General features: G+C 56.2%; 1 protein-coding gene across 4 annotated transcripts in view; it reads right to left on the bottom strand.

Moving 5' to 3' along the window:
* Window positions 1–17,977, bottom strand: part of FGD3 (FYVE, RhoGEF and PH domain containing 3) — a 50,719-nt gene extending 32,742 nt beyond the window's left edge. Inside the window, exon 1 of one of the 4 annotated variants that reach the window (XM_036098033.2) lies at window positions 17,851–17,977. Coding sequence is in view for 1 of the 4 variants with exons in the window: in XM_078062281.1 (XP_077918407.1) it covers window positions 1,888–2,058 (171 nt within the window). In the remaining 3 variants the exon portion in view is untranslated. Of the gene's footprint in view, window positions 1–1,887; window positions 2,428–3,305; window positions 3,461–11,370; window positions 11,392–17,850 lie in introns of those variants that run through there. The other 3 variants (XM_036098037.2, XM_036098030.2, XM_078062281.1) reach the window with 3 other exon arrangements.
* Between the last annotated feature and the right edge of the window lie 10,022 nt (window positions 17,978–27,999).

The following is a 27,999-nucleotide window of genomic DNA, read 5'->3' as shown; positions in this document are numbered from 1 at the left end:
CTGGAGACGGACAGGGAGGATGGCTGCACAACCGTGCGAACACACGTAACGCCACTGGACAAAGTGGTTTCAATGACAAATTTTATGTCACACGTACTTTACCACAGAAAAACAGCTTTAAAAAAAGAACGTGTTTCAGAAAATTCTCATCAGAAGCTGTGTGAATGAGGGCTAAGACAACAGTGATTCAAACGCCTAGAATTTACTGCCTGCCTGGGTCCTGGCCTGTCCTCGCACACCCCAGAAACCCCCACCGAGTGAACAAGGGCCTCACGGGGCCTCCTGTGTGGATCCGGGAGGTGGTCGAGCATCGTGCTGCTGGCCCGAGGCTTCGAGCCCGAGTGATGGGCTGCTACCACTTAGCAGCCGGGCCGCCAGGGACAAGTTGCACTTGCCGACCCTCAGTTTTCTCCTCTGTAAAACGGACATAACTGCCCTGCAAAGTTCCCAGAGCCTGAGGCGGCGCACAGCACTGGACCCCACCCGGCCACATCCTACGTGTTGGCAGCCCAGCAGACGTACAGGGCCAGGACAGCTTGCCAGGCTGATGGGCTTCGGCCACCGACGCGGCCTAGAGCTCCCAGGGCCCTGTCACCGGCTCCATCCTGCAGGACTTGAGGCCACGCCAGGGCACAGTGCCGATGATGCGTGCCCGAAGCTAGCTTAGCAGAAGCTCCCAGACAGCAAACCCGGAAATGCACTGGGTCCAGCGCAAGGAGCTATGACAGAAGAGCTGGCGCAGGCTCATGGGACCACAAGGCACGCGGGACACATGGCACGCGGGTGCACAGCACGCAGGACGCACGCACAGGGGGCCGCACGCACGCAGGTGCACTGCACACAAGACGCACGTGCGGACCCCGTGGGCCTGCAAAACCGACCACCTGAGCTCCTTCCGCTTAATCTTTTCACTTATACATAATGTTCTTCTTTTCCTTCCTGGTTTTATTTTCTACTATTAACACCCGCATTCTCGTGTGCTGTATTTGTATGTCCTATTCTGTTTTCGTTTCGCTGTCGTCCGGGGCTTTAACTACAGACACCGCATCACTGTCCGTTGTGGTGGAGCACAGACCGGTCCCCACGCAGCAGCCAGCTGTGCGCAGAACAAGCTGCGTCTGGGCGGGCCCGCGGAGCTCTGGAGCCCTGCTGGGTGACCTAGTGTCGGGCCCGCGTGCACGGGGCAGAGGTCCTAGGCCGACCTCCGGCACCCCGGGCTCCCCACGCAACTCCACCTTTGCTTATGTCTGAGACATTCACCAGAAGACCTAGTGAAACGAACAGACGAGAACCTTCCAAAAGCTTCCCACTGCACGGAGATCCTGACCACGCTTCCGGGGCCACCCTGTGTGCGGGCAGCCTGGCCCTGCTCAATCCAGGGGTCAATGCCGCTGGGGATGGGGGAAGCTCCGCACGGACACCCCCCAACTCCCCCATCACTCTCACTGCTGCCCTGGGACCCCCACCTGGGGTCACTCTCACTGCCGCCCCGGGGGAGGCCTTCCCACGAGGACAGGTCTCATCTGACTGCACAGTGACCTGCCAGGTTATTGTGCAAAAGGGAGGCCAGGCAGCAGGTTCACTCTCCCAAAGCCACACACTTGTGGGGGCTAGAGCATCACATCCTGGGCGCACATGCACTTCATGGGGGTCCACTGGAGCCCCCAGAGCCGACCGGAAAGGTCAGTCACTGCCCACCTCACTGGATGCCTACGTGGTGACTAATTATCACCACCCTACGTGTGATCCCAGACAGAGGGAACAGAGTCCCAGACAGAAGGAACAGCATCCCAGGGGGAGGGAACAGAGTCCCGGGCAGAGGGAACACCGTCCCAGACAGAGGAGCAGGGCAAAGGAGAATCAGCCCAGCCGTCTGGAGAAACGTACCTGGAGACTGAGGAGGTAGAACGTAGGGGCTGGAGCCAGGATGTGTCTCCCAGCCGTGGGCAGCCAGGGGACCGTGCAGGTGAGTGATGCTCCATTCAGGGCTGGTTTCACGTGTCCTACAGTCTGACTTCCACACTCACCCCCTTTACTGAGGTGCCTCACTCTCCTCATCTGTCAGTGGGGTCATGAGAACCCACCTGGGGCAGGTACGGAGGATGTGGGGAGGCCGGTGCTCCCAGCCTCCCAGCTGGGACCAGCAGCTGCACCACTGTCACTGTTCGGAGTCCAAGGACATCCCCATCGCTGGGCTTTCAAGGGGCTCAGGGCAGCAAAGCCCCACATGTCCTCGAGGCCTCCATTAGCCCCCCTTCTGAGCTCTGACCTTCACAGACCACCTGAAGGTCAGGCCTGTGGGTCAGAGCACACAGTCCTGTCCAGCTTCGGGGGCCCCTGAACTTTTGGAGGTGCTGGCCTTTGTGGGGAGACAGACGTCAAACCCAGGGAGGGGAACCAGGGCCTCTGGCCTCCTGCAAACACCCAGCTGGAGACAAACCACTTCCTCCCCGCGCACCCGACCCCGCCCGGCCCCAGCGAGCTGTCAGGCTCTGAAGGTCTGAGTGGGGCGCAGCTGGGCAGCATGCAGGCCACAGCACAGGGCTCCCTCTGTTTCCTCTCCTTTGGGAGTGGCCGCGTACTCAGCCAGTTGCCTGCAAGCCCCGAGGGTCCCAGGAGCCAGGTGCTCTGAGTACAGCTGCGCCCCTGAACGCACTCCCACTCTGCACAAACACGGCGCCGTCTGGCTCCACCCCGCTGCCTCCCAGGACGTGACCCCTGCCAGGAGTCGGCGCCTGGACTCGGCAGGGTGGGCATCCCAGGGTGTCCTCCTGGCCAAGCCCCATCAGTGTCTAAACTGCGTCAGATTGCTGAGGAACCTTCCAGAGCCACACATTTGGTGGGAAGGCCTACCCCCCTAGGGACTGCGTGGGCCACTCACCCTTCCTCAGCCCAGGTAAAGGAAGACCCGCATTGCCCAGGGCCTCGGGGACAGGTGCGCAGGCGTGGCCCATGTGGGGGTCACCTGAACCGGGTCAGCCTCAGACGCCGGCCCCTCCTGGGCTCAGTTCATCTTAGCAAGAGTCTGAGGCGCCCCAGACGACACCCAGTGCTGTCCCGGCCGATGGCACGCTTCCTGCGGGCTGTGCCCACACACGCTGGCTCTTCACAAATCAAGCCGGGGGTACCCCAGGAGCCAAAGGAGCACAGACGCACCACTCACCCACCACCACATGGCTGCCTGCCTTGAAGCCACCAACCCCAAGCCGCTCCTGCTCTCAACCCCCTCATCCCCACAAGTGCCCCTTGCAGGACGTGCACAGGCCCTGGGGGCCGGCGAAGACCCCAGAGCTAGCACCACTCACCTGCCGTCCTGGGAGGGCGCGCTTCTGCCCGGGGCCGACTTCAGGCTGCAGCAAAACACAACTTCCTTTTGCGGGTTTTGCAATACGGGTCACCAATGACAGTGCCTTCGCATTTCCGCATCGTCACACGCCCAAGTTCACTGGTTCCCCAGCTGCCTCCTGTGTGAAAATACAGCCCAGACGGGCTGGAGAGCTGTCCAGGCCCCCGAGAGCCCCTGCACCACGGCGCCCCGAGCCGCCCCAGGGTGGAGGCGATGCAGGCCACAGCCTTCCCCCCCACCTCGCCTCGCGGGCTTCTGGGCACAGACCTGCGGGGACACGACACTGGGACCCTCAGGGGGTCCCCTAGCTGAGAGGAGGCCCGTGGACCGTCAGGGGAGCACCCTTGTCACGGGGCAGCTCGGTGACCCCAGGAGAAAGTAAATGCACGAAGACGTGGACTCCTGCAAAGCTTAGAGCGCGAGCTCTGCATGCGTTCCAACGGTGGCTTGTTCGTCCCGCCTGCATGCTTCTTTAGAAACAAACGGATTTCTTTGAGCCTTGGTGTCCTCGTTGCTGGCCGGGGGTCACCGTGGAGCCCCCCGGGGCAGCGCCTCGCAGCCAGGGAGCACGCGAGCGCGGGGAAGCCAGCCCAGGGCGGCTACCGAGGGCGTTTCTCCAGCCCACGCAAGCCCAGAGCGCACAGCGGAGGCTCCCCGCGCACTCCCCGCTGCTGGCCGCACGGCAGAGTCGCCCCCGTGCTCAGTTGTGGGGGGCGGGGTGGTCAGGCTGCGGACGCTGCCCACTTTCCCCCAGACGGTCCTCCTTCCAGCCCGGGATTTGAGGAGGTGTGTGAGGAAGCGGCTGCCTGAGCGGTCAGCGTAGCCCGTGCGCACGGACGCAGGGGCGCCTCCCTCCAGCGACGGGAAGACCCAGGCGAGCAGGCAGAGCACCCACCATGCGGCCCCCAGCTGAGGCCCAGCGCTGCCCCACCCAGCAGGTGACAGGACGGCGGCCCCTGTCTCAGAGGCACCGGGCTCACACCCCGGCTCTCGGGCTGAGAACCTCAGAGCCTCAGGTCCTCGGCCATAAAATGGAAAGGAGACGGGATGCACAGAGTTTCTGTGAGGAACGCGGGGGCCCCTCCAGGTGCCAAGAGCGGCACCTGCCACCTTCCCCAGCACGGCCCTTGCCTGCTGACATCCCCGAGTCAGGAGACTGGCAGGGAGACCCCGTCGGGACAGACCCTGTTGCACAGAAATGGCCTACGGAGGCAGGGCTGTGTTCGGGCAGCAGCCCAGGTGTTGCGACCCAAAAGGTGACGGGCAAAAAGTGGAGTGGGGTGCAGCCTGGCCGGAACGCATCAGGCGGGGGACCTCTCCACCTGGGCGGCGGCACCGTCCAACAAGGAACGCACTAGCCATCCTGTTTCGTCGTATGGAATATTAAGCAGCATACCAGGGCCCCTCGGGGCTGTGTTTCATCAGCACTTCCTTGAGCCCAAGAGCGTGGGACAGGGTACGGCTCCCACTTTCTCCCAGGGAGCGGAATGACCACGTGGGCTGGCTCCCGGCCTCCCCGGCAGCAGGCAGGGCCACCAGGGCCACGTGCCTCCTCCAGCCCCGGCCCCTCATTAAACACATTGAGAATTAATGTGTTTATTTCTTTGTAAACAAAACATGTCAAGATAACCAGATTCTCGGGGCACCTGGGTGGCTTAGTCGTTAAGCGTCTGCCTTCGGCTCAGGTCATGGTCCCAGGGTCCTGGGATCGAGCCCCACATCGGGCTCCCTGCTCTGCGGAGAGCCTGCTTCTCCCTCTCCCACTCCCCCTGCTTGTGTTCCCTCTCTCGCTGTGTCTCTCTCTGTCAAATAAATAAAATCTTAAAAAAAAAAAAAAAAAAAAAAAAGATAACCAGATTCTCTCTCCTGCCTTTAGGAGAATTCTGGGCACAAACAACATTAACATTCAGTGTTTACTGAACACATTGTGGCAGTTCGGATCCGACAGTCTGTAGTCTGGTGTTCTGCCAGGCTCACTTCCGGACAAATGGAGTCCACTATGTGGGTGCGGACACTGGGAGAAGGACCCTCTGCACTGTCTTCGCAACTTGCCTGCACATCTAGAATTAGTCCAAAATCAAAGGCTTTTAAGTTCAACATTTCGTGTTTCCGTGGTTGGAGCAATCCTGTTGTAGGACCACGAGCCACGTTGCTTCTCTAGAATCTTGTTTCTTCCAGCATTTCACGTCCTGAAAAGCTCCCTTGGTCCTCGGTGGCCACGGAGACGGCACGAGGGACAAAGGATGGTAAAGAGTCACCAGACACAGAGCAGTCTGTCTGATGTTTACATGTGTGGAGCTGCCTTGACTCAACCCACACTTGGTTTTGTGGCAAAATGGCTCGGTTTTGTGTTTTTAAGATTCAGACGGCTGGCCCCCACTGGATGAGTCACCTGCGTCACTGAGTCTGGGTGAGGGGTGAGGGATGAGTGGGCTGTGGAATGATCCAGAAACTGATAGTTCGGGGCAAAGGCCAGGAACAGGCAGCTCAGGGAGAAGGAAATCTCAGTGGCCCGCACACACTGGGGAGGCAGCTACAGCCCACACCGAGGACCCGCTCTCCCCACCAGGCCAGCGAGACCCCCCCACATGACGGCTGGGACAGAAGGGGACATTTGCCCCTTGACCCAGCACTCGCCGCTCCAGAAATCGGTGCCGCCGTACCTGCACAGGCGTGGCAGCGTGGTGCCGCGTGGCTCCCGTGCCAGGGCAGGTAAGAGCAGGGCTGGACACACCAAGGCCCGCCTTGAGAGCGCTGGCGGGTCGACCCCGTGGTCCCCTCCTGGCTGAGGGGTGGGGTGGCCAGACCTCCTCACGGGCAGACCCAGACGGTCACTAGAATGCGATGGCCACCTGGCCGCCAGATGTTCTAGTTGTGAGCTCTGTAAGCTCTTAAAAACGGCTCCGGGAAAACATGCCTACCTCTCTACGCGGGGAACCACAAACAGGGCAAATTATTGACGCTTGATAAGTGAATTCCTGCATCTTTTCCATAAGTTTGAAAAATTTAAAAAACTGCTTAAAATGACTATCTTATGGATGGAGACAGGGTAAGAGTGAAAGCTCTCTTAGATCTTTTTGTTTCTTTAACCATGTAACCATACCGTCTATTTTTCAATTTAATAATTTTCATATGACCATGATAACAAACACAAATTTTAAAATTCCATTTCTTCTCATGGTTTGTCCCCACGGCAAAGGCGGCACAGAGCCAAGACTCAGGCTGGTGCTCCATAGGCAAGCACAGAGGAGCAGAGGGAACACGGGGGAGGATGAGGACGGGAGGGAGCACGGGGAGGATGAGGACGGGAGGGAGCACGGAGAGGATGAGGACAGGAGGGAGCACGGGGAGCATGAGGACGGGAGGGAGCACGGGGAGCATGAGGACGGGAGGGAGCACGAGGAGGATGAGGACGGGAGGGAGCACAGAGAGCAGAGGAGAACGGGGTGGGAGCACGAGGAGGATGAGGACGGGAGGGAGCACAGAGAGCAGAGGAGAACGGGGTGGGAGCACGAGGAGGATGAGGACGGGAGGGAGCACAGAGAGCAGAGGAGAACGGGGTGGGAGCACGAGGAGGATGAGGACGGGAGGGAGCACGGGGGAGAATGAGGACGGGAGGGAGCACGGGGGAGAATGAAGACAGGAGGGAGCACAGGGGAGGATGATGACAGGAGGGAGCATGAGGAGCACGGGGAGGATGAGGACGGGAGGGAGCACGGAGAGGATGAGGACAGGAGGGAGCACGGGGAGGATGAAGACAGGAGGGAGCATGAGGAGCACAGGGGAGGATGATGACAGGAGGGAGCATGAGGAGCACGGGGAGGATGAGGACAGGAGGGAGCACAGGGGAGGATGATGACAGGAGGGAGCATGAGGAGCACGGGGAGGATGAGGATGGGAGGGAGTACGGGAAGAATGAGGACGGGAGGGAGCACGAGGAGGATGAGGACGGGAGGGAGCACGGAGAGCAGAGGAGAACGGGGTGGGAGCACGGCTACCCCAGAGAAGAAGGAAGGCCTGAAAAGGAGCCAGCAGTGTTTGAGGAGCACCCCTCTGCCCACACTGTGTGGACGGCGACCTGGAGCTTGGACGGAGACAGCCGACACTAGCAGCTCGCAGCCTCACCCCTGCCACGGCCCCTCCACCCGCCCATCCTCCGTCCCGCAGTACAGCTGTATTTGTAATGGGGAAACCTGGGGATGTGAGGGTCTGACAGTGGAGAACTGCTGCACAGCATGGGTAGGGAGTCTCTATGATGAGTAAAGTGACTTAATTTATTACGTAAGATAATTACTATAATAATAAATTACATTAAATTAAAATAAGACAGGTGGTGTCACACAGGGATAGAGAGGGATCAATGGAACAGAATGGGGAGTCCAGATGTGCAAGCACATGCACGCAGCGGGCCGGGTTTTGGCGAAGCTGCCGGCGCTCGGGGCTGGGAAAGGAAAGCCCCTCGAGCGTGTGCTGCAGCAAGGGGACACATCACGGACAGGTGAGCCTTGACCGCCTCACAGCACACACACAAACACAGCTGGAACGAAGCGCAGTCTTAAGTGTGAGCAGGGCTCTAGAGCTTCCAAAAACGCATAGGTGGAACGCCTGCGCCCCGGAGGCAGGCAGATGTCTCAGGCCTGAAAGCCACAGGAAAAACACTTGAGAAACCAAACTTCATCATCATGAGAAACGTGTGCTCATCCAGAGGCCCCACGAAGAAGATGAAAGGGAGAGCCGAGGACAGGAAGGAAATGTTTGTGATATATCTCTCTGACAAAGGACTTGTGCACAGAATATATAAAAATTTCCCACAAATCAATAAAGAAAAAGACAAATAATCCAATAAAAATAAATTGAGGAATAGACTAGACCAGGCACTTGACTTTAAAAAGTTATCTGAACGGACAGTGAGCACCCAGGGAAGTGCTCCACGGCACCTGTGTGACGGAAGTGTAAGCCAAAGCCTCGGTGAGACGCCACCACGCCCGTCACCTGGGGGCAAGGACGCGGGGCAAGCAGGACTCTGACACAGTGCCAACGGAAGGGTAAAACTGTACAACTGCTTTGGAAAACCACTCGGCATTTTCCCATGAAGTTAAGCATACACCTGCCTATGACCCAGCAATTCCACTCCTGGGGGTCTCCCCAGGAGAAGAGAAAACATCTGCCCACACAAAGACTGGTCACCATGTCCGTCGCAACTCGATTCATCATAACTCAAAACTGGAAATGAGCCAGATGTCCACCAACTGGAGAATGAATCAGCGAAGTGTGCAACCATATTCGTGATACGGAATGTTACTCAGCTACCATATACCGGCGATGTGGGTGGATCTCGCAAGAAGCCAGGTGCAAAAGGCTGCTCTAGATGAAGTTAAAGAACAGGCAGAACTAGCAAGGGAAGTTGGAGCAGCGTCACCTCTGCAGCTCTGGGGCAGGGTCATTGGTTTGGTCCGGCTACTGTGACAAAAATCCATACAAACAACAGTGGAAATGCATTCTGTCCCAGTCCTCGGGGCAGAAGTCTGAGATCCAGGCGAGGGCAGGGCAGGTGTCCCCTGAGGCCTCTCTCCTGGCCTGGGAGATGGGTCACCTTCTCCCCGCGTCCTCACGTGGGTGTCCCTCTGGGCATGTCTGTCCTCACCTCCTCCTCTTATAAGGACACCAGTCACACTGGGTTAGAGCCCTACCTATGGCCTCATTTTAACTAATTACCTCTTTAAGGGTTCAATCTCTAAATGGGGTCACGTTGTGAGGCACTGAGGTTTAGGATCTCAGCATATGAATTTTGGGGGACACAATTCATCCCATAACACCACTTAAGGATGGGAACAGGCAAGGACATCACTGTTCTTGCTCCTCGGAGTGGCGGATGTTCCAGCCACGCAATAAGGCAAGGCAAGGAAGAAAGACGCACGCAGAGCAAATGGAAGGAATAAGTGTCCATATTTGCAGGTGACATGATTGTCTACAAAGAAAATCCCGAGAATCTACAAAAACACTGCTAGAGCTAATAAGTGAGTTTGGCAGGTCACAGACACAGATCAATTCACAAAAATCGCTTGAATGTTTATACAGTGAACATGAAGTTACCAAAATCTAAAAGACATGATGCCATTCACACTAAAAAAAAAAAAAAAAAAGCCTCAAATGTAAATCCAACAAAACATTTACTAAGCTTGTATGCTGAAAACTAACATGCTGGTGAAAAAAATTCTAAAAAAAGAGGCATATTGTGTTCATGGACTGACGACATGACAGAAAGATGTCATTTTTCTCACAAATGATCTATGAGTTTATTTCAGTTTCTATCAAAGTCCCAGCAAGGCTTTTTGTTGAGCCCATTCCGGAATCTATGCGGAGAGCACAGGCCCCAGGGCCTCTAGGCAGCTGAGACCAGGAGGGACCACGCCTCTGTCGCCACAGCAAAGGGCACCGGGTGGTGCTGGGGGACAGACCCAGGGCTCAAGGGGACACAACAGGGACCCAGCAGGAGCCCCACCAAGGAGGGGGGTGGCTGCCAAAGGTGCAAACGGAGGAAAAACAGCCTTTCCACGAATGGCGTTGGGGTGGTGGGACATCCGCCGGCAAACAAGGAGCCCGACCTAAACCGCACACCTCATACAAACACCAGCTCAAAATGGATCATGGATTTAAACGCAAAATGTAAACTAGGGAACTTCAAGAAAAAAATAGGAAACATGGGCGCCTGGGTGGCTCAGTTGGTTAAGCGACTGCCTTCGGCTCAGGTCATGATCCTGGAGTCGCGGGATCGAGTCCCATATCGGGCTCCCTGCTCGGCAGGGAGTCTGCTTCTCCCTCTGACCCTCCTCCTTCTCGTGCTCTCTGTCTCTCATTCTCTCTCTCAAATAAATAAATAAAATCTTTAAAAAAAAAAAAGAAAAGAAAAAATAGGAAACAACTTGTGGGATCTGGGACTAGGTGGTGTGTTTAGATTGGACACCAAGAGCATGATCTGTCACAGGACAGTGAACGGATGTGAGCCCATCCCACAGTGAGATGTGCTCACACCTGCCCGGACCGCACACATAAAAAAGGACGCCAGCGTTGTCCAGGATGTGCTGAAACTGGGCCACTCAGACGCGGGACACAGATGGGACAGCCACTGTGGGGACAGCCGGGCAGAGTGTTTTAGGACACGTTCGACCACCCTGGAACACAGCGGGGACCCGGCGTCTGTCCCACAGAAGGGCAGCCTGCATTCACAGAGACCGCACGCGGGCCATCGGGTTGGCCTTCAAGGGGTGCAGGATCGAACGTGGCCCGGCCGCACCCCGGACACATTCAGCGCTCCGGAGGAAGGGATTTGGACACATCAGTCTGGGTGAGTCTCCTGAGATTAACGCCGACTGAAAAAGCCAGTTTGAAAACGTTGCGAATTCCACTTGCTGAGCATTCTCGAAACAACACAAGTGTACTCACGGGGCGCAGGTTTGCGGGCGGCGGGGGCACGGGAGGGATCCTGGGCGGCTGCGCGGTGCAGACCTCCCCGCCGTGGCAGGCGCCCCACAGTTCTGCCCGACGTCACCGCTGGGGGAGGCTGGGCAGAGGGTACGGGCCATCTCCGCAGTACTCCTCACAGCTGCGTGTGAACCTGCAGTTACTTATGGCAAAATAAAAAGCTGCACTTTTTGAGACCCTTGACTGTTAAGAGAAGCAATGAGCTCTCCAGGAAAACACAGCAGTTCCTGGAATCCTGAGCATAACCAGGAGTAGAGGTGGCCGAGACCCCAGGCCTCGTAGCTCCCCCACAAGACCCAGCACACCCCGCCTGCCTCGCTCTGCTCCCGCACCGTGCACGCCCCGCGCAGGGGCGCGGGCTGGCCAGGGTGGGATGGAGTCCAGCACTAACATCTCCTCCACGAGCTGGGCGGGGAGCAAACAGGCCGGGCGGGAGGCGGGTGGGACCCAGCGGGCTTTGGATGGGGGCCCCTGGACACCCACCCCAGACAAGACCCAGGAAAGGAGCAGGGCCCCGCTGCGGACGCACTCCCACCGCTGACCTTCCAGCTCCGGGCCTGAGCTTCTGGGGCTGTTCGCTTTCCTCTCCATGCTTCTCAGTAATATACATGTTTTTACAAAGAACATTTATTACATTTGCAATGGGGAGAAAAGTCGACCTATTTTAAAACAAGAAGATAACATCTCCTTCATGGCTCATTTGGGATTCCAAGCCTCCAGCAGCTGCCTCAGAGTCAGCTGTCTCCATGTCTGTTTATATATGGAAAATTTAATTTCTACTTAGCTGTCCTACATTTCTCTAAGGAAAAATGTGGTTAAGAAACCCAAAAGGAAGGGACACGGAGTGCAATTTTGCTTTCTGAAAACACGCTTTTGCAGAAAAGTTCTCTAGGTTCCTTTAAACTGAAACTGCATTCTGTTCAAAGACAGAAAACGTTCCCTAAGTTGGGCGCTGCCTCGAATGTCGCCGAGGGTCAGGCAGCTCGGAGGACGGCCGGGTGACCCAGCTGACGGCGGACAGCCCTCCATGCCACACCGGCTTGGGGCGTGTCAGAAGCCAGCGTGAGGGCAGTGAGGGTCTGACTGGGGAGCACTCACTTTACCTCCTTATTGAAACAGAACAAAAGCAGAATTGCTCTAAAAATACTCGACAGTTTAGTCACCGCGGCCAAAAGCAGCCTTTGGGGTTGCCATGGAGGAATGCTGGTGGCTTCTGACCCTGAGATGGCGTGGTGTCTGAGAGCTTTGCACATGGAGCAGGACAGTTACGGGGGCCCTGGAGACAGGACACTGGCCCCAAGTGGAAGTGCCCCCTGACCTGTAACCGCTCTGATGCCGGCCACTGAGGGGGCGCTGTGTCTGCGGCCTTTTGTCACCCTGTAAAAAAAAACCACTGTGTATATACGGGCCCCCCTTGTTTTACTGACCCCGCAGACGCTGCACTGCTTACGGACTGAAGGGTGACGGCAAACCCGCCTGGAACAAGTCCACTGGCACCCTCTTCCCAACAGCAGTTGCTCACATCATGTCCTGTGTCACATTCTGGGAACTCTCACAATATTTCAAGCTCGTTATTACTACATTTGTTACGGTGATCTGTGATCGGTGATCTTCGATGTCACCACTGTAATTTGGGGGCACCATGAGCCGTGCCCACATAAGACGGTGAACGTGACCGATCAATGCTGTGTGTGTTCTGGCTGCTCCACAGATGGGCCCTTCCCCCATCTCTCTCCCCTCCTCCTCGGGCCTCCCAATTCCCTGAGACACAACCGTATTGACATTAGCACAACTGATAACCCTACCATGGCCTCTAAGTGTTCAAGTGAAAGGAAGAGTCACACATCTCTCACTTTCCATCGCAACTAGAGATGATTAAGCTTCGTGAGGAACGCCTGTCGAAACCCAAGACAGGCCGAAAGCTAGGCCTCTTGTGCCAAACAATTAGCCCAGTTATGAATGCAAAGGAAACGTTCTTGAAGGACATCACAGGTGCTTCCCCAGTGAACACTCGAATGAGAAGGAAATGAAACAGCCTCCCTGCTGACATGGAGAGTCTGACTGGTGTGGATGGAAGCTCAGACCAGCCACAACATTCCCTTCGGCCAGAGCCTCACCCAGAGCAAGGCCCCGACTCTTCAGTTCTGTGCAGGCTGAGGAGGTGAGGAAGCTGCAGAAGAAAAGTCGGGAGCTGGCAGAAGTTGGCAAGGCTAAGGAAAGAGGCTGTCTCCAAAGCGTACAAGTGCAAGGTGAAGCAGCGAGTGCCGACGGGGAAGCTATAGCAAGTGATCCCGAAGATCTAGCTAAGAGAATTCATGAAGGTGCTCACACTAAACAGATTGTCAATACAGATGAAACAGTCTTCTATTGGAAGATGCCATCTAGGACTTTCATAGCTAGAAAGAAGTCAACGCCTGGCTTCAAAGGTTCAAAGGACAGGGGCGCCCGGGTGGCTCAGTCGTTAAGCGTCTGCCTTCGGCTCAGGTCATGGTCCCAGGGTCCTGGGATCGAGCCCCGCATCGGGCTCTCTGCTCTGCGGGAAGCCTGCTTCTCCCTCTCCCACTCCCCCTGCTCTTGTGTCCCTCTCTCACTGTCTCTCTGTCAAATAAATAAATAAATAAAACCTTAAAAAAAAAAAAAAGGTTCCAAGGACAGGCTGACTTCTCAAGTGAGGCTAATGCAGCTGGTGAGTTGAAGTGGAAGCCAATGCTCATTGCCCATTCTGAAAATATGCCCTTAGCAACCATGCTAAATCTCCTCCGCCTATGCTCTCTAAACAACACAGCCTGGCGGACAGCACATCTATTTACAACATGGTTGATGGAATATTTTAAGCCCACTCTTGAGACTTGCTGCTCAGGAAAAAAGATTCCTTGCAAAATATTACTGTGACATGGCATTGCACCTCGTCAGCCAAGAGTTCTGATGGAGATGGACAAGATTAATGTTGCTTTCATGCCTGCTACCACAACATCCATCCTGCAGCCCATGGATCCAGGGGTAATTCTGACTTTCAACTCTCGTTCTTTAGGAAATACCTTTAGTAAGACTATAGCTGCCACAGATAGTGATTCCTCTGATGGATCTGGGCAGAGTCCATCGAAAACATCCTGGAAAGGATTCACCATCCTAGATGCCATTAACATGCATGATTCACGGGAAGTGAATGAACAGGAGTTTGGAAGAAGTTGATTCCAGCGCTCATGGGTGGCTTTGAGGGGTTCAAGACTTCAGTGGAGGAAGTCACTGCGGATGTGGGAGAAACGGCAAGACAACCAGGATCAGAAGTGTGGCCTGAAGATGGGACTGAACTGCCACAATCTCATGATAAAATTTGGACAGATGAGGAGTTGCTTCTTATGGATGAGCAAAAAAGGGGATTCTTGAGATGGAAGCTACTCCTGGTAAAGATGCTGTGAAGACTGTTGAAATGACAACAAAGGATTTAGAATATCACGTGAACCCAGTTGTAAAGCAGAGGCAGAGTTGGAGGATGGACTCCGGTTTTGAAAGAAGTTCTTCTGTGGGTAAAATGCTACCAAACAAGCATCACAAGCTACAGAGAAATCATTCATGAAAGGAAGAGTCAATCCATGAGGCAAACTTCAGGGTTGTCTTATTTTCAGAAATGGCCAGTCACCCAGCCTTCAGCCGCCAGCACCCTGATGGGTCAGCAGATCAACATCAGGCAAGACCGTCCACCAGCAAAAAGATCATGGCTCCCTGAGAGCTCAGATGGTGGTTAGCACTTTTCAACAACAGAGTATTTTTAAATAAGATATGAGCATTCTTTTCTTTTATGAACAATGTTTTCTTTTTTTTTTTAAGATTTTATTTATTTGACAGAGAGAGACAGCGAGAGAGGGAACACAAGCAGGGGGAGTGGGAGAGGGAGAAGCAGGCTCCCCACGGAGCAGGGAGCCCGATGCGGGGCTCGATCCCAGGACCCCGGGATCATGACCTGAGCCAAAGGCAGACACTGAGCCACCCAGGAGCCCTGAACAATGTTTCTTCAAACACAGCTACTGCACATTTCATAGGCCACATGCACTGTAAACGTAACTTTTATGTGCACCGGGAAACCAAAAAGCTCATTTGACATGCTTTATCACAGTATTCGCTTTATCGCAGCGGTCTAGAAGCAAACCCTGGATTTCTCCCAGGTCTGCGTGTAGAGATATGAGAAGTAAGGCAATACAGGGTGGCCGCCCCACCACTCAGGCCCAGGGCCTGAGTACAGGGCCCACCACCATCACAGCCACAGTCAGGTGGACCCACCCTCCCCCATTGGGATCCTTAGTGTCAGCTCCCGATTAACCATTGGTGTTCAGACCTCACAGCCCTGCTTCTCACAGGGTGCTCACAGCAGCCCCAGCACAGTGAGAAAGAAGGGGGCGGCAGGGCCGGGGCTTACTGGACATTAATTACTGGGAAACAAAAGGCCATCCTGTTCATTCAATCAAGCTCATGTCAGCAGCAACCTCATTCTAAAAGCCCCAACTGGAGCTCTAGAAAGCCCGTGGGGATTCCCTCCAACTGGCCTCCTTGTGGCTCACCTCCCAGGCAGGCAGGGGCCGCTGGCCACCCCTATGCTGGCCCCTCTCCCTTGTCCCCACAGGGGACCTGAGGGACAGAGGGACAGCCAGAGGATGGACCCTCAGGGGGCTGAGCAGCCCCAGCAGAGCAGGAGCGGGGCCGGCCTGGGGTGTGCGACTCTGGGCTGACAGCCACAGCGGCCACCTGGAGTGGGCACACCCTTCCCGTGTCCTCGGGGGGGGCAGGGCAGCTCTGTCCTTGAGCTGTCCCCAGGTCACTTAGGGGCTCCCGACCACAGACACCCCCCCCCCAGTGCTCCTCGGGTCTGCTCACAGGCTCCCACAGCTCACAGGGGCTGATCTGGAGTTGGGGAACGGGCTCCTCCAACACCAACCGGGAAGAGTCAGCCCAAGTCCAGAACTCCTGCGGACCTCAGTCCTAGACCTCCACCCTGGGGCTTCACCAGCCGCCCACAGGTTCTGCCTGGCAAATACACAGCTTCCCCTTATAGTCACCTGCTTCTCTTCATCTTGCATACTTTAGCTGAACCAGGTCCCTTCTGGAACAAGACAGCAAAGAGGGAGGGAGGGAGGAACATAGCAAGGAAGTCAGTGGGTCAGTAGGTGGTTAGCAATGCCCAGTGCCTGCAGGCCCAGTTAGTTGAGCGCTACTGGGGACTCGGACTCTGGCTGTAGGTGCAGGAGCCTCGGGGGAGTGGCCAGGAGGATGGTGCCACCGCCCTGGGCTGCAGCGCTGGGTCTGGGGCCAGGCAGCAGTGCCCAGGGGATGAGACCCCCTCAGTCCCTCTGGGGCAGATCACTGCCAACATGGGTGTCCAGTCTCTGACTGGACACACTGGCCCTTGTGCACACTCACGTGCACGCACGTGCACACACACACAGATGGTGGGGCCCGAGTGGGCTGGGATTGCTGAGCCGTGGCCGTGCCCCAGCCCAATCTGTTCAAGGGATCTTGCACACACAGCCTGAAGGCCCCTAGGGGCCCCTCACCACATGTCCTGGGGAAGGTGGGAGCCCCCAAACTGGCCCGAAGCTGTGGGACCGAGGCACAACTGGTGTCCCTAAGCTTGGGAAGGTGTCCCTGCCGCTCGGGCAGCCACCGCAGTCGGACGGGCCACACACACCACCGAGGATACCCTTTGGCTCCTTTCACCCCTGGCAGGCCCCACTGGACAGTTGGGGACACTGAGGCACGGGCCCATGGTCCTGCCAGGAGCCCCCAGACATGTGTGAGCCAGTCTATTCCCTGTGCCCAGAGCAGGGCCAGGCCCCCAGGGGGCAGGCTGAGGTCACTGAGCAAGACCACCAAGAAGCCCTCGAGACCACTGTGGAGCGGATGAGAAAACAGGCCCCAGCCCCACTCTGCCCGAGGGAGTCTCTGCGCCCAGTGCAGGGGAGGCCCGTGTCCAAAGCCAGCAGCCCCAGCCGCCCCACCCACCCCACAGCCAGGCCGGGAACCCCTCAGAGACACGTTTAACTTTCTGCGCAACCTCTGAAGCTGGTCTTACAATAGTTTACAATGGACCCTGAGTGCGTGTGCGCACACTCGTTCTGTTCACTCCACGCCGACCTGGGAAGTTGCCCTAGACATCCAGTGTCCTGATCCACACCGCCAAAGAGTCAGGGACAGCCTGGCATCCCCAAGGACTCGGGAATTCGCACTGTTGAGCCTCTTTAAAGAAAAGGTGCCCTCGCCCACATTAGGCTGGTTTTCCTAATGAAAGAAAGTGAGTAAGAAAGAGAGAGAGGAAAACGCTGGGAACTTAAATGCACATCAGTAAGGCGACACCCTGCACGGTCCCAACTGTGTGACATTCTGGAGAAAGCCTGGGGTCAGTGGCTGCCAGGGCTGGGGGCTCCGAGGGCAGTAAATATGGACACGTGTCATGACGCATCCGTCCCAGGTCCAGGGCATGCCCACAGGAGTGACCCCGCTAGAGTGTGCGCTCTGGGTGACGATGCGGGTCAGGGCAGGCTCGTCACCTGTAGCCGGCGTCCCTCTGAAGAGGGGAGGCGGCGGCGTGGGCCAGAGGCGCTCGGGAAATCCGTACTTCCCTCCTTTTTCAGAGCTGTGAACCTAAACCTGCTCTCCAAAATTGTTTCTAAAAAGACGATCCAGCATTTGAAACGGGTCCCCATTTCCAGGGCACCTGAGGCAGCGGCGTTTCTCAAGCACACGCCCCACTCCCTTCCTACCTGTTTCAGAAGGCCTGGGAAGCGGGTGTGGGGAAGCCAGAAACCGCAGCTCCCGCACCGCGCCGACGTCCTGGACGGTTCTGTGCGGGAGCCGGGCCCTGGGCGCCCGGGGCGGTGGGGACCCCGCCTGCTCACACATCGCGCAGGGTCCCGCCCCGCCGCCCCGGGGAAGGCGCAGCGCCCCGGAAACCCGGGAAGCGACCCAGCGGGGACTGCGGCGCCGCCTGAACCGAGGGGCAGTCCGGTCTCTTCGGACCCCAGCCTACTCACCGCCTTCCCTCGGGGAGGAAAGCAAGAAGCACGCGAACAGGCAGAGCCCGGGACCCCCGAGCTGGAGGAGACCCCACCGAGCAGGGCAGGCCGGGGCGAGGCCTCCAGCCGGGCCCTCCCTCGGGCGGGGCGGTGCCTGCGGGCGGCCCCTTTCTTCTCCGGCGCGACAAAGCCCGGGCTCCCCAGTCAGCGGGGGGCGGGGAGCAGCCCGGGATGCCCACCGTCACCATGGCAACAGGGGAGGGCGGGCGGGTGGGCGCCTGGGCCGGAGCCGGGGGTCCCTATGGTGGGGGCGGAGGAGGAGCCCAGGCGGGCTGGGAGAGGGGTCCTGACTGTTCCCGACCCTCTGCCCCCCGCCCTCCCGCTTACGGGCTTTTCAGAAGGGCCTGACCTGACGCGTTTCCGTGCTCCATCACCGCGGTGAGCCCCCTTCTGTGGTGTGCGCGCTGAGCACAGACCTAGGGAGCCCTCGGGGAGCGCACGTCTGCTTCCACAGGTCTTTGTCTGCAGGCGGTGCGTGTGTGTGTGTGTGTGTGTGTGTGTGTGATGCGTGTGTGTGTGTGTGTGTGATGTGTGTGTGATGTGTGTGATGTGTGTGATGTGTGTGATGTGTGTGTGTGATGTGTGTGTACGTGTGTGTGATGTGTGATGTGTGTGTACGTGTGTGTGATGTGTGTGTGATGTGTGTGTGTGATCTGTGTGTGATGTGTGTGTGTGTGATGTGTGTGTACGTGTGTGTGATGTGTGATGTGTGTGTATGTGTGTGTGATGCGTGTGTGTGTGTGTGATGTGTGTGTGTGATGTGTGTGATGTGTGTGTACGTGTGTGTGATGTGTGTGTATGTGTGTGTACGTGTGTGATGTGTGTGTACGTGTGTGTGATGCGTGTGTGATGTGTGTGTGTGTGTGATGTGTGTGTGATGTGTGTGTGTGGTGTGTGTGATGTGTGTGTGATGTGTGTGATGTGTGTGTGATCTGTGTGTGATGCTGTGTGATGTGTGTGTGATGTGTGTGTGATGTGTGTGTGTGTTTGTGTGATGTGTGTGTGTGTTTGTGTGATGTGTGTGTGTGATGTGTGTGATGTGTGTACATGTGTGGACGTGTGTGGACGTGTGTGTGTGATGCGTGTGTGTGTGTGTGATGTGTGTGATGTGTGTGTGATGTGTGTGTGATGCTGTGTGTGATGTGTGTGTGTGATGTGTGTGTACGTGTGTGATGTGTGATGTGTGTGTACGTGTGTGTGACGTGTGTGTACGTGTGTGTACGTGTGTGTGGTGTGTGTGATGTGTGTGTACGTGTGTGATCTGTGTGTGATGTGTGTGTGTGATGTGTGTGTGTGTGTGTGATGTGTGTGTGTGATGTGTGTGATGTGTGTGTACGTGTGTGTACGTGTGTGATGTGTGATGTGTGTGTACGTGTGTGTGTGACGTGTGTGTACGTGTGCGTGATGTGTGTGATGTGTGTGTACGTGTGTGTACGTGTGTGTGGTGTGTGTGACGTGTGTGTACGTGTGTGATGTGTGTGTGTGTTTGTGTGATGTGTGTGTGTGATGTGTGTGATGTGTGTGTGTGATGTGTGTGATGTGTGTACATGTGTGGACGTGTGTGGACGTGTGTGTGTGATGCGTGTGTGTGTGTGTGATGTGTGTGATGTGTGTGTGATGTGTGTGTGATGCTGTGTGTGATGTGTGTGTGTGTGATGTGTGTGTACGTGTGTGATGTGTGATGTGTGTGTACGTGTGTGTGACGTGTGTGTACGTGTGTGTACGTGTGTGGTGTGTGTGACGTGTGTGTACGTGTGTGATCTGTGTGTGATGTGTGTGTGTGATGTGTGTGTGTTTGTGTGATGTGTGTGTGTGATGTGTGTGATGTGTGTGTACGTGTGTGTACGTGTGTGATGTGTGATGTGTGTGTACGTGTGTGTGTGACGTGTGTGTACGTGTGCGTGATGTGTGTGATGTGTGTGTACGTGTGTGTACGTGTGTGTGGTGTGTGTGACGTGTGTGTACGTGTGTGATGTGTGTGTGATGTGTGTGATGTGTGTGATGCTGTGTGTGATGTGTGTGTACGTGTGTGTGATGCTGTGTGTGATGTGTGTGATGCTGTGTGTGATGTGTGTGATGTGTGTGATTGTGTGTGTGATGCTGTGTGTGTGTGTGATGTGTGTGATTGTGTGTGTGATGCTGTGTGTGTGTGTGTGATGTGTGTACGTGTGTGACGTGTGTGTGTGATGTGTGTGTACGTGTGTGTGTGATGTGTGTGTACGTGTGTGATGTGTGTGATGTGTGTGTGACGTGTGTGTACGTGTGTGTGATGTGTGTGTACGTGTGTGTACGTGTGTGACGTGTGTGTGATGCTGTGTGATGTGTGTACATGTGTATGTGATGTGTGTGATGTGTGTGATGTGTGTGTGATGTGTGTACGTGTGTGTGATGCTGTGTGTGATGTGTGTGTACATGTGTGTGATGTGTGTGATGCTGTGTGTGATGTGTGTGTACGTGTGTGTGACATGTGTGATGTGTGTGTGCATGTGTGTACGTGTGTGTACGTGTGTGTACGTGTGTGTGATGTGTACGTGTGTGTGTGATGCTGTGTGTGTGATGTGTGTGTGATGCTGTGTGATGCTGTGTGTGGTGTGTGTGATATGTGTGTACGTGTGTGTACGTGTGTGTGTGTGTGATGTGTGTGATGCTGTGTGTGATGTGTGTGTGTGTGTGATGTGTGTGTGTGACGGTGTGTGTGGCAGATGCAGGGCCCTACTAGACATGGGCAGCTCACCCCAGGCCAGCTGTTGGGCTGGTCAGTGAGGGACACACACGTGTGCACGCGCACACACACACGTGCCCACACGCAGCAACAGGCCTACAGCGACGGAGATAGGAGGCCACAGCTGGGGTGAGGCTCTGGGTGCCGGGGGAATGCTGGGCCCGTCGTCCTGTCCTCTGGAGACAGCCCCTAATGTCCTGGTGTGGCCTTTCCTGAGCCGGGAAATGTGCAGATAGAAACCCAGGCTTGTGGTCTAGCAAGAACGCCGTGTCATCTGCTCCGAAGGCGCTGATGGGCGCGTGTCACGTGGCGTGAACTGGTGGGAAGGGTGTGGAGCAGAGTGGGAGGAGGCAGCGTGGGGGCTGTGGTCACCACTTCTGTGAAGATGCCCTGGAGGCAGGCATCCCTTCTTCCCACGCTGCCGAGACGGAGGAGGCCTGGGAAGATGGGACCACCAGCTTGCAGAGGGGCTGCACGTCATCTTCAAATCCAGGGGTTTTCACCCAAAACTCACACCCAACTACCTCTCAGAGAAAGGTCCCCTCCCAGTCTGACACAATAACATTTCCCGATTCGGCCCCCAGCGCTGCCCGGAAGGAGTCCCCGTCCAGGTGCTGCCAGGTAACTCCATCCCAGGGCCCTGAACCCACAGTTGACTTTTTTGTTCAAACCCCAGCAAAGAAAATGTGTCTTTGGTTGAGGTTGGGGCAGCGTGAGAAATGGCAGAAATACGTCAGTTCCAAACATTTATCTGTTTGAAAACATCCAAGCAACTGTCCCGCCCCAGAACGTGTCCCCTGTGCCACCCCAAGGCAGGAGGGTCCTCTCCCCAGAGCGCTGGACACACCTCCTTTTCTTTGCAGTCTTTGCCCACCCCACACACTTGACAGAAGCGGGAACTGGAGTTTGCCGCCCCTCTGCAGACTCGTCAGTCTCGTGGGTCTCGCTCCCCTCCCCCAGCTCCCCCTCCCCGGGGGAGGAGGGGGACCTGCGCTCCTTCTGCAGGACTTTGCAGCATCCAGGCCTGAGAGCGACCCTGAATCAACCTGCCCAGATACACGCGGACTGCGAATAAGCTCTTAACGCATGAAGGGTAACTCAAGTAAGAACTCATCACCGAGTATTACAGACTGAAACGTGATGACTCAGTTGCTTTGAACACTTGGTGGGGGCCAGGTCCCCACAGAAGGACATCATCACTTGCCCCCAGGGAGGTGAGCATCATTAGTGCTACTCACAGATGAAGAACTGCAAGGCGTGTAAATGCCTCGGGAAGGGCGGTTCTGGGTGAGGGAGCAGTGAGCGCCTCCGGACAGGGCAGCTCTCTTTCCCACGTTCCTGCCTCGCTGACCCCCGTATGGGTGCTGCTGGGCTCTGGGGCTCTCATTCCTGATGGCCGGGGGAGGAAGCCACACGTGTGCACACACATGTGTGCTCACATACATGCACAGGCTCGCACACACTGTTTGCTACACAGCGTGCACACCTGACCACGCCCTCCTGTCCCTCGGGGACCCGTGACCACGCCCTCCCGTCCCTCGGGGACCCGTGACCACGCCCTCCGGTCCATCGGGGACCCGTGACCACGCCCTCCCGTCCCTCGGGGACCCGTGACCACGCCCTCCCGTCCCTCGGGGACCCGTGACCACTCCCTCCGGTCCATCGGGGACCCGTGACCACGCCCTCCCGTCCCTCGGGGACCCGTGACCACGCCCTCCCGTCCCTCGGGGACCCGTGACCACGCCCTCCGGTCCATCGGGGACCCGTGACCACGCCCTCCCGTCCCTCGGGGACCCGTGACCACGCCCTCCCGTCCCTCGGGGACCCGTGACCACGCCCTCCGGTCCATCGGGGACCCGTGACCACGCCCTCCCGTCCCTCGGGGACCCGTGACCACGCCCTCCCGTCCCTCGGGGACCCGTGACCACGCCCTCCGGTCCATCGGGGACCCGTGACCACGCCCTCCCGCCCCTCGGGGACCCGTGACCACGCCCTCCCGTCCCTCGGGGACCCGTGACCACGCCCTCCCGTCCCTCGGGGACCCGTGACCACGCCCTCCCGTCCCTCGGGGACCCGTGGCCACGCCCTCCCGTCCCTCGGGGACCCGTGACCACGCCCTCCCGTCCCTCGGGGACCCGTGGCCACGCCCTCCCGTCCCTCGGGGACCCGTGACCACGCCCTCCCGTCCCTCGGGGACCCGTGGCCACGCCCTCCCGTCCCTCGGGGACCCGTGACCACGCCCTCCCGTCCCTCGGGGACCCGTGGCCACGCCCTCCCGTCCCTCGGGGACCCGTGGCCACGCCCTCCCGTCCCTCGGGGACCCCCTGGAAATACAAGATCAGGCTGGAGCATCTTCTGAGGCTGGAAAGTCAGGAACTGCTCAAAGTAAGGTGCGCTGCCAGTCGGACGCGGGGCCTGGTGTGGAGCGGCTCCCAGCAGCCCCAGCTGGAATCATTTGAGCAACAAAATAAATGGAGTCGGATTTAACCCACAGAATATTCATTTTATTCTGAATATGTAATGAATTCTGATGTAATGAATACCCACGAGTCCAAGCTAATATTAATGACTGAAGTCAGTGACGCGGGGGAAGAGCTCCAGCCAGCGGTGGAGCTGGGAGGGGGCGAGGAGCCGCCAGCAGACGCCAGCAACGGGGGCTCCAAACCAGATGCCCACGCAGGGGGAGTCAGAGGAGAGACGGCACCTGCCGCCCGGACAGCGGGACATTCAGCCAGCTGCTGGGCGCACACAGGTGAGCCTGACGACGGCGAAGGCCGAGCCACCCCGACTCAGCCCCGGGGAGCACGGAGCGTTCCCGCCCAGCGCTCGAGGGACGGAGCAGGTGAGGGCACCCCGCAGTGTGTGGCGGTGGGCAGGGCAGTGCAGCAGAGCTGGGCGAGGGCTACAGCAGCCTGGCGAGGCGGCGAGACTCCCCAGGGCGAGGCTCCCGACTCCTGATGATGAGCGGGAGTCAGCTACAGGAATGGTGGGACAAGGTCCGAACAGAATGTGCAAGGTGAATAGTCTTGGTCCACATGGCGGGTGGGGGTCATCGTGAGGACAACCGTGACTAGTACCAGCCGCCTCGATGGCTGTGAGAGGGGCCCCTGTGGGGCCAAGGAGCCGTGTCCACCCCGGACTCCGCGTGCTACCGCGTGCACAGTGATGAGCTAGCAGTCAGTGCCGGGAACAGGAGAGGCAATGCGGCAAGAACACGGCGCGGGGGCCCAGGGGACAGCGGGACGGACGTCTGGAGCTGGGCAGGGAACGGGTCGTGATGGGCGGTTATGGGTCCGCTGGGCCCTGGCCTGTACTGGGAGACCCGCCCAGCCTTCTGAGTCCCCCGGGCTGGGCCCTGACACCTGCGCGATGCCCACCAGCCTCCTCCCAGAGCTGCACTTGCCCAGGGGACCCAGCCTGCACGGGGGTGAGCCAAGGACTGGTGTTTCTCACCTACAATGTGAGGGTGGCAGCACACACCTGGCTGGAGCCCACGTGGGGTCCCCAGCCCCCGGTGTGGTTCCATGCTGCTGGCCCAGCGCTCAGCCCGGGGACAGGCAGCCCCTCCCCGGGACCCAGGCCCCTGACCCGCTCAGCACGGGCTTCCTGTCCCCCAGGACTCAGGCTAACCTGAGTGCCTGCCAGCCTCTGTGTTCAGCCCCCGCAGGAGCCCAGCCGAGGAGCCTGGGGGGGACACACTTCCTTCCTCCCGACATTGCTTCAGAGGCCAGAACGATGTGAGGCCGACTGGCTGCCTCCTCCCCGAGGAATCCGCAGTACTTGCGCTGTTTTCCTCAGCAGGCCGAGCGCTGAGGCCCCTCGCACCTGGCACCTGCCCTGCACTGATGCTTTAGCATGGGACCTCGGGGCCCTTCCCCGGAGCGGGGACGCCCTGTTCTCAGGGCCGCAGAGGCTCAGAGAGGTGAGGCGGAGCGCCCGGGGTCACACAGCCAGGAAGCCGTGTGCAGCAGCTGCCTCCCCTCCGTGCCTTGGCCACTGGGTGTGCCGCGCCCCGGGAGGGAGAAGGCAAACATCCACAGCGCCACTGTGGGGTGAGACAGGACAGGTCACTGCCCAGCGGAACCCCACGAACAGCTGCGGTGTCGGCCTGTCGTCAACCACACGCGGAGGGGACACTGAGGCTTCCAGAGCCTGAAAGAGCTCCCTGGGCCGCCCACTGGGGGCCACTGTCTGTGCGGTCTGGGCCAGGCATCAACGGCAGCCGGGCTCCTGGGATGGCCCTTGGCATCGCCGGCCCAGCCCTGAAGCACCAGCCCCAGCGACAGGGTCAGAAGCCTGCCCCGCACTTGGGACACCAAAGCAACGCGTCCCAAAGCGATTTCCTCTGCCAGGTACAAATAAGCGGCACACCAGCTGAGAAGCTCGGGGGCCTTTCCTTAGGGACCATCTCCAAGCGGGAGAGTCACCGGGCAGCCGCTCCCAGACGCGGGTGGCCCTCCTTCTCCCTAGGAGCGTCGCAGGGAGTGAGCGCGACCGCAACAGTCTGGAAGGCCCCCCGGGGAGCGCCGACGACCAGCCCACGTTGATGCCTTGTGAGTGCGGGGAGAGGGGGTGCACGTGCCCAGATAGTCTCTGAATCTGAGAAAGAGCTCGGTACCCCCGCGCCCCCTGCTCCGCCGGGGCCAGCAGAGCCTCCAGCCCGCGCAGGCAAAGCGGACGGACCGGGAGGGCCGGCTCCGCTGGGCAGGTCAGCAGGGGAACCGGCGCCCTCCGCCGGCGCCGCAGGACGGGGTGCGCTGAGTCACATCTGTCCAGCGCGCTCTGCGGCCTGACTCTGAGCCACGCGGCTGGAAGGCAGTTGGATCTGCCTCCAAGGTGGTGCCTCTGAGGAGATTTGAGACACGGTTCTTTCTGCACCAACTGGGACTCGACTTTCAGACTGAAAGAACTTCCCGGTGTTTTCAGATGCATCCCTTCTGTGGTCTCGGAATTGCAAATCAAAGCAACAAAATGCTATATTCACACCAGATTGGCAAAACTTAAGAAGACTGAATCAATTCAGAGCGGGCAGGGGTGTAGGGAATCAGCAACGCTCATCCCCTGAGAACGGGAAAGCAAGGGTCTACAGCCTTTTTCTCTACCTGTTTGTGATTAGAAGACACTAAGGATCTTTTTGTGGCCCATTTGAAAAGATAAAGCAAAACCTAAAATAAATAAAAGAAACCACATTTGGGGGTTTATTGTAAATTAAAATAAAAAATTTTGAATTTATTTTTTTTTTAGTTGAAGACTCTTTTAAACTTCAGTTTATCAACTCAGATATCCATGAATTAAGAGTCTCTGTGCATTCTGACAATGCCAATTCTAAATCTGGCCTATTCTCTACTGAAATGCATGGTTCACACATGCCTCTTTAAATTTTTTTTCTAGGATCCATTGTTTTTTTCTACATATTTTAGGAGACTTCCCTTATTTGATGTCTCACTGACATGAGAATTAAAGTATCCTTACATGCACGGTCGTCCACACACGCAGCATGCGTAACTCATACTGAAGTATCCTTACACATACACGCAGTCTACACGCACAGAATATGTGTAACTCACACAGTACACAAATACATATACATAGTATGTTCTGAAGTAGTCTTCGTATATTTAGCAATTCAGGTAAACTGGGGAAAAATGCAAGAATGCTAAATGCTATAGATTAATGATGATTCCATTTTCATTAGTAATGTTTGGCTTGCTTGAAATGCCATTTCTTTAAAAATATGCTGGGCATCCTGCCTGGTGTCTGAAGGCTGTTAGGATGGAAGCCTCTGCCTTAGCTGCCTACTCTCCTCAGGAAGGACTTTATCTGGGCTTTCCCATGCCCTGTTTAGGCATTCGCTTGTCCAGCCTTGATGTGGGGCCACCTCACCCTAGCAGGCTGGTGTGGGTAGTCTAGCCTTGGGCATTGGCAGCTTCAGACTCCTGGGAAGTTTTTCTTGAATTTAAGAAATGAAGAGCAGTTGCTTCTCAGAATTAATGCAGAAAAACCCACAATGAGCAAAATATTCGCATTTTCGATGAAGGTGGATCAGCAGGGCCAGGATGAGGGTGAGGAGGTGAGAGAGCAGCTCAGCGTGGTCTGTCCTCTCGTGTTGCTGTGGTCAGACCTGGCGATGAGCTCATCAGATGCTGAGGGCTTGAGTCCTAGCAAATCTCTGCTAGAGAGAATCTAGGGGTGGGGCTGACCTTGGAGAGCCCTGATGCATTAGACAAACCTCAAAAAGGACAAACCCGAAGAGATCCATGCCTGGACTGATCACAACCAGTCTACTGAACACTAAAGAAAAAACATCTTGAAAGTTGCCAGAGGAAAGCAATGCATTATCTACAAAGGAACAAAGATGCACACAGCAGGATTTCTCATCTGAAATCATGAAGACCAGTGGAAGCAGCGTATTTTTCAAGTGCTGAAAGAATGGAACTTTTACCCAAGAATTCTATAACTACTAGGAAATATCCTTCAGGAATGAAGATGAAACAGACATTCTCCCATGAAGGAAAGCTAAGATAATTTATATCTGGTATATCTACTCTGGAAGAATTACTAAAGACAGACTCTTGGACAGAAGGGATATGATGTCAGCAAGAACCTGGGAGCATCGGGGCTGACGGAAGGGCAACAGAATGGACCAATCTAATAGACTATCCTCCTTGTCTGATAGGGTTTTCAGTGTACATAGATGTAATGGACAAGACAACTACACATTGAGTGGAGGATAATGGGACTGACATGGTAAAGTTTCTACATTATACCTGAAGTAGTGAAATTTTCAGTCTTAGTAGAATGACAAAGTTAGGTATGCATATTACAATCCCTATGGCAACTACTAAAAAAAAACTATACAAATAGGTAAGTTCAAAATAGATAAATTAAAATGTAATACTAGAGAAGGTTCAAATTGCCCAAAAGAAAGTAAGAAAGAGAAACAGAGGAATGAAAAGCAGGTATAATAAATAAAAAACAAATAATATAAGATATGCCTAAATACAAACTTACCACCAATTACATAAAATGTAAATGGTATAAATGCACTAAGTAAAGGACAAAGATTGTTATAATGGATTTTTTTTTAATGACCCAACTATATACGGTCTATAAGAAGCTCACTTTAAATATATGATTCAGGAAAACTAGAAGTAAAATTATGAAAAAATATATCATGTAAACAAAAATAGAGTGGCTATAGTGATACAGAGAAAATAGACTTCAGACCAAACAGAATCACCAGGATAAAGACATAAGGTAAAAAAAAGTCACTTCGCCAATACATAACAATCCTAAATGCCCATGTAATTAACACCAGAGCTTCAAAACATAGAACCAAAATATGATGGAACTGAAAGGAGAACTAGACACTCCACGATTATAGT

This window comes from Halichoerus grypus, chromosome 14 (genome assembly GCF_964656455.1).
Source record: "Halichoerus grypus chromosome 14, mHalGry1.hap1.1, whole genome shotgun sequence".
Classification (NCBI taxonomy): Eukaryota; Metazoa; Chordata; class Mammalia; order Carnivora; family Phocidae; genus Halichoerus; species Halichoerus grypus.
Note: the sequence above shows the minus strand (reverse complement) of the source record. Positions and strands in the feature narration are given on the sequence as shown.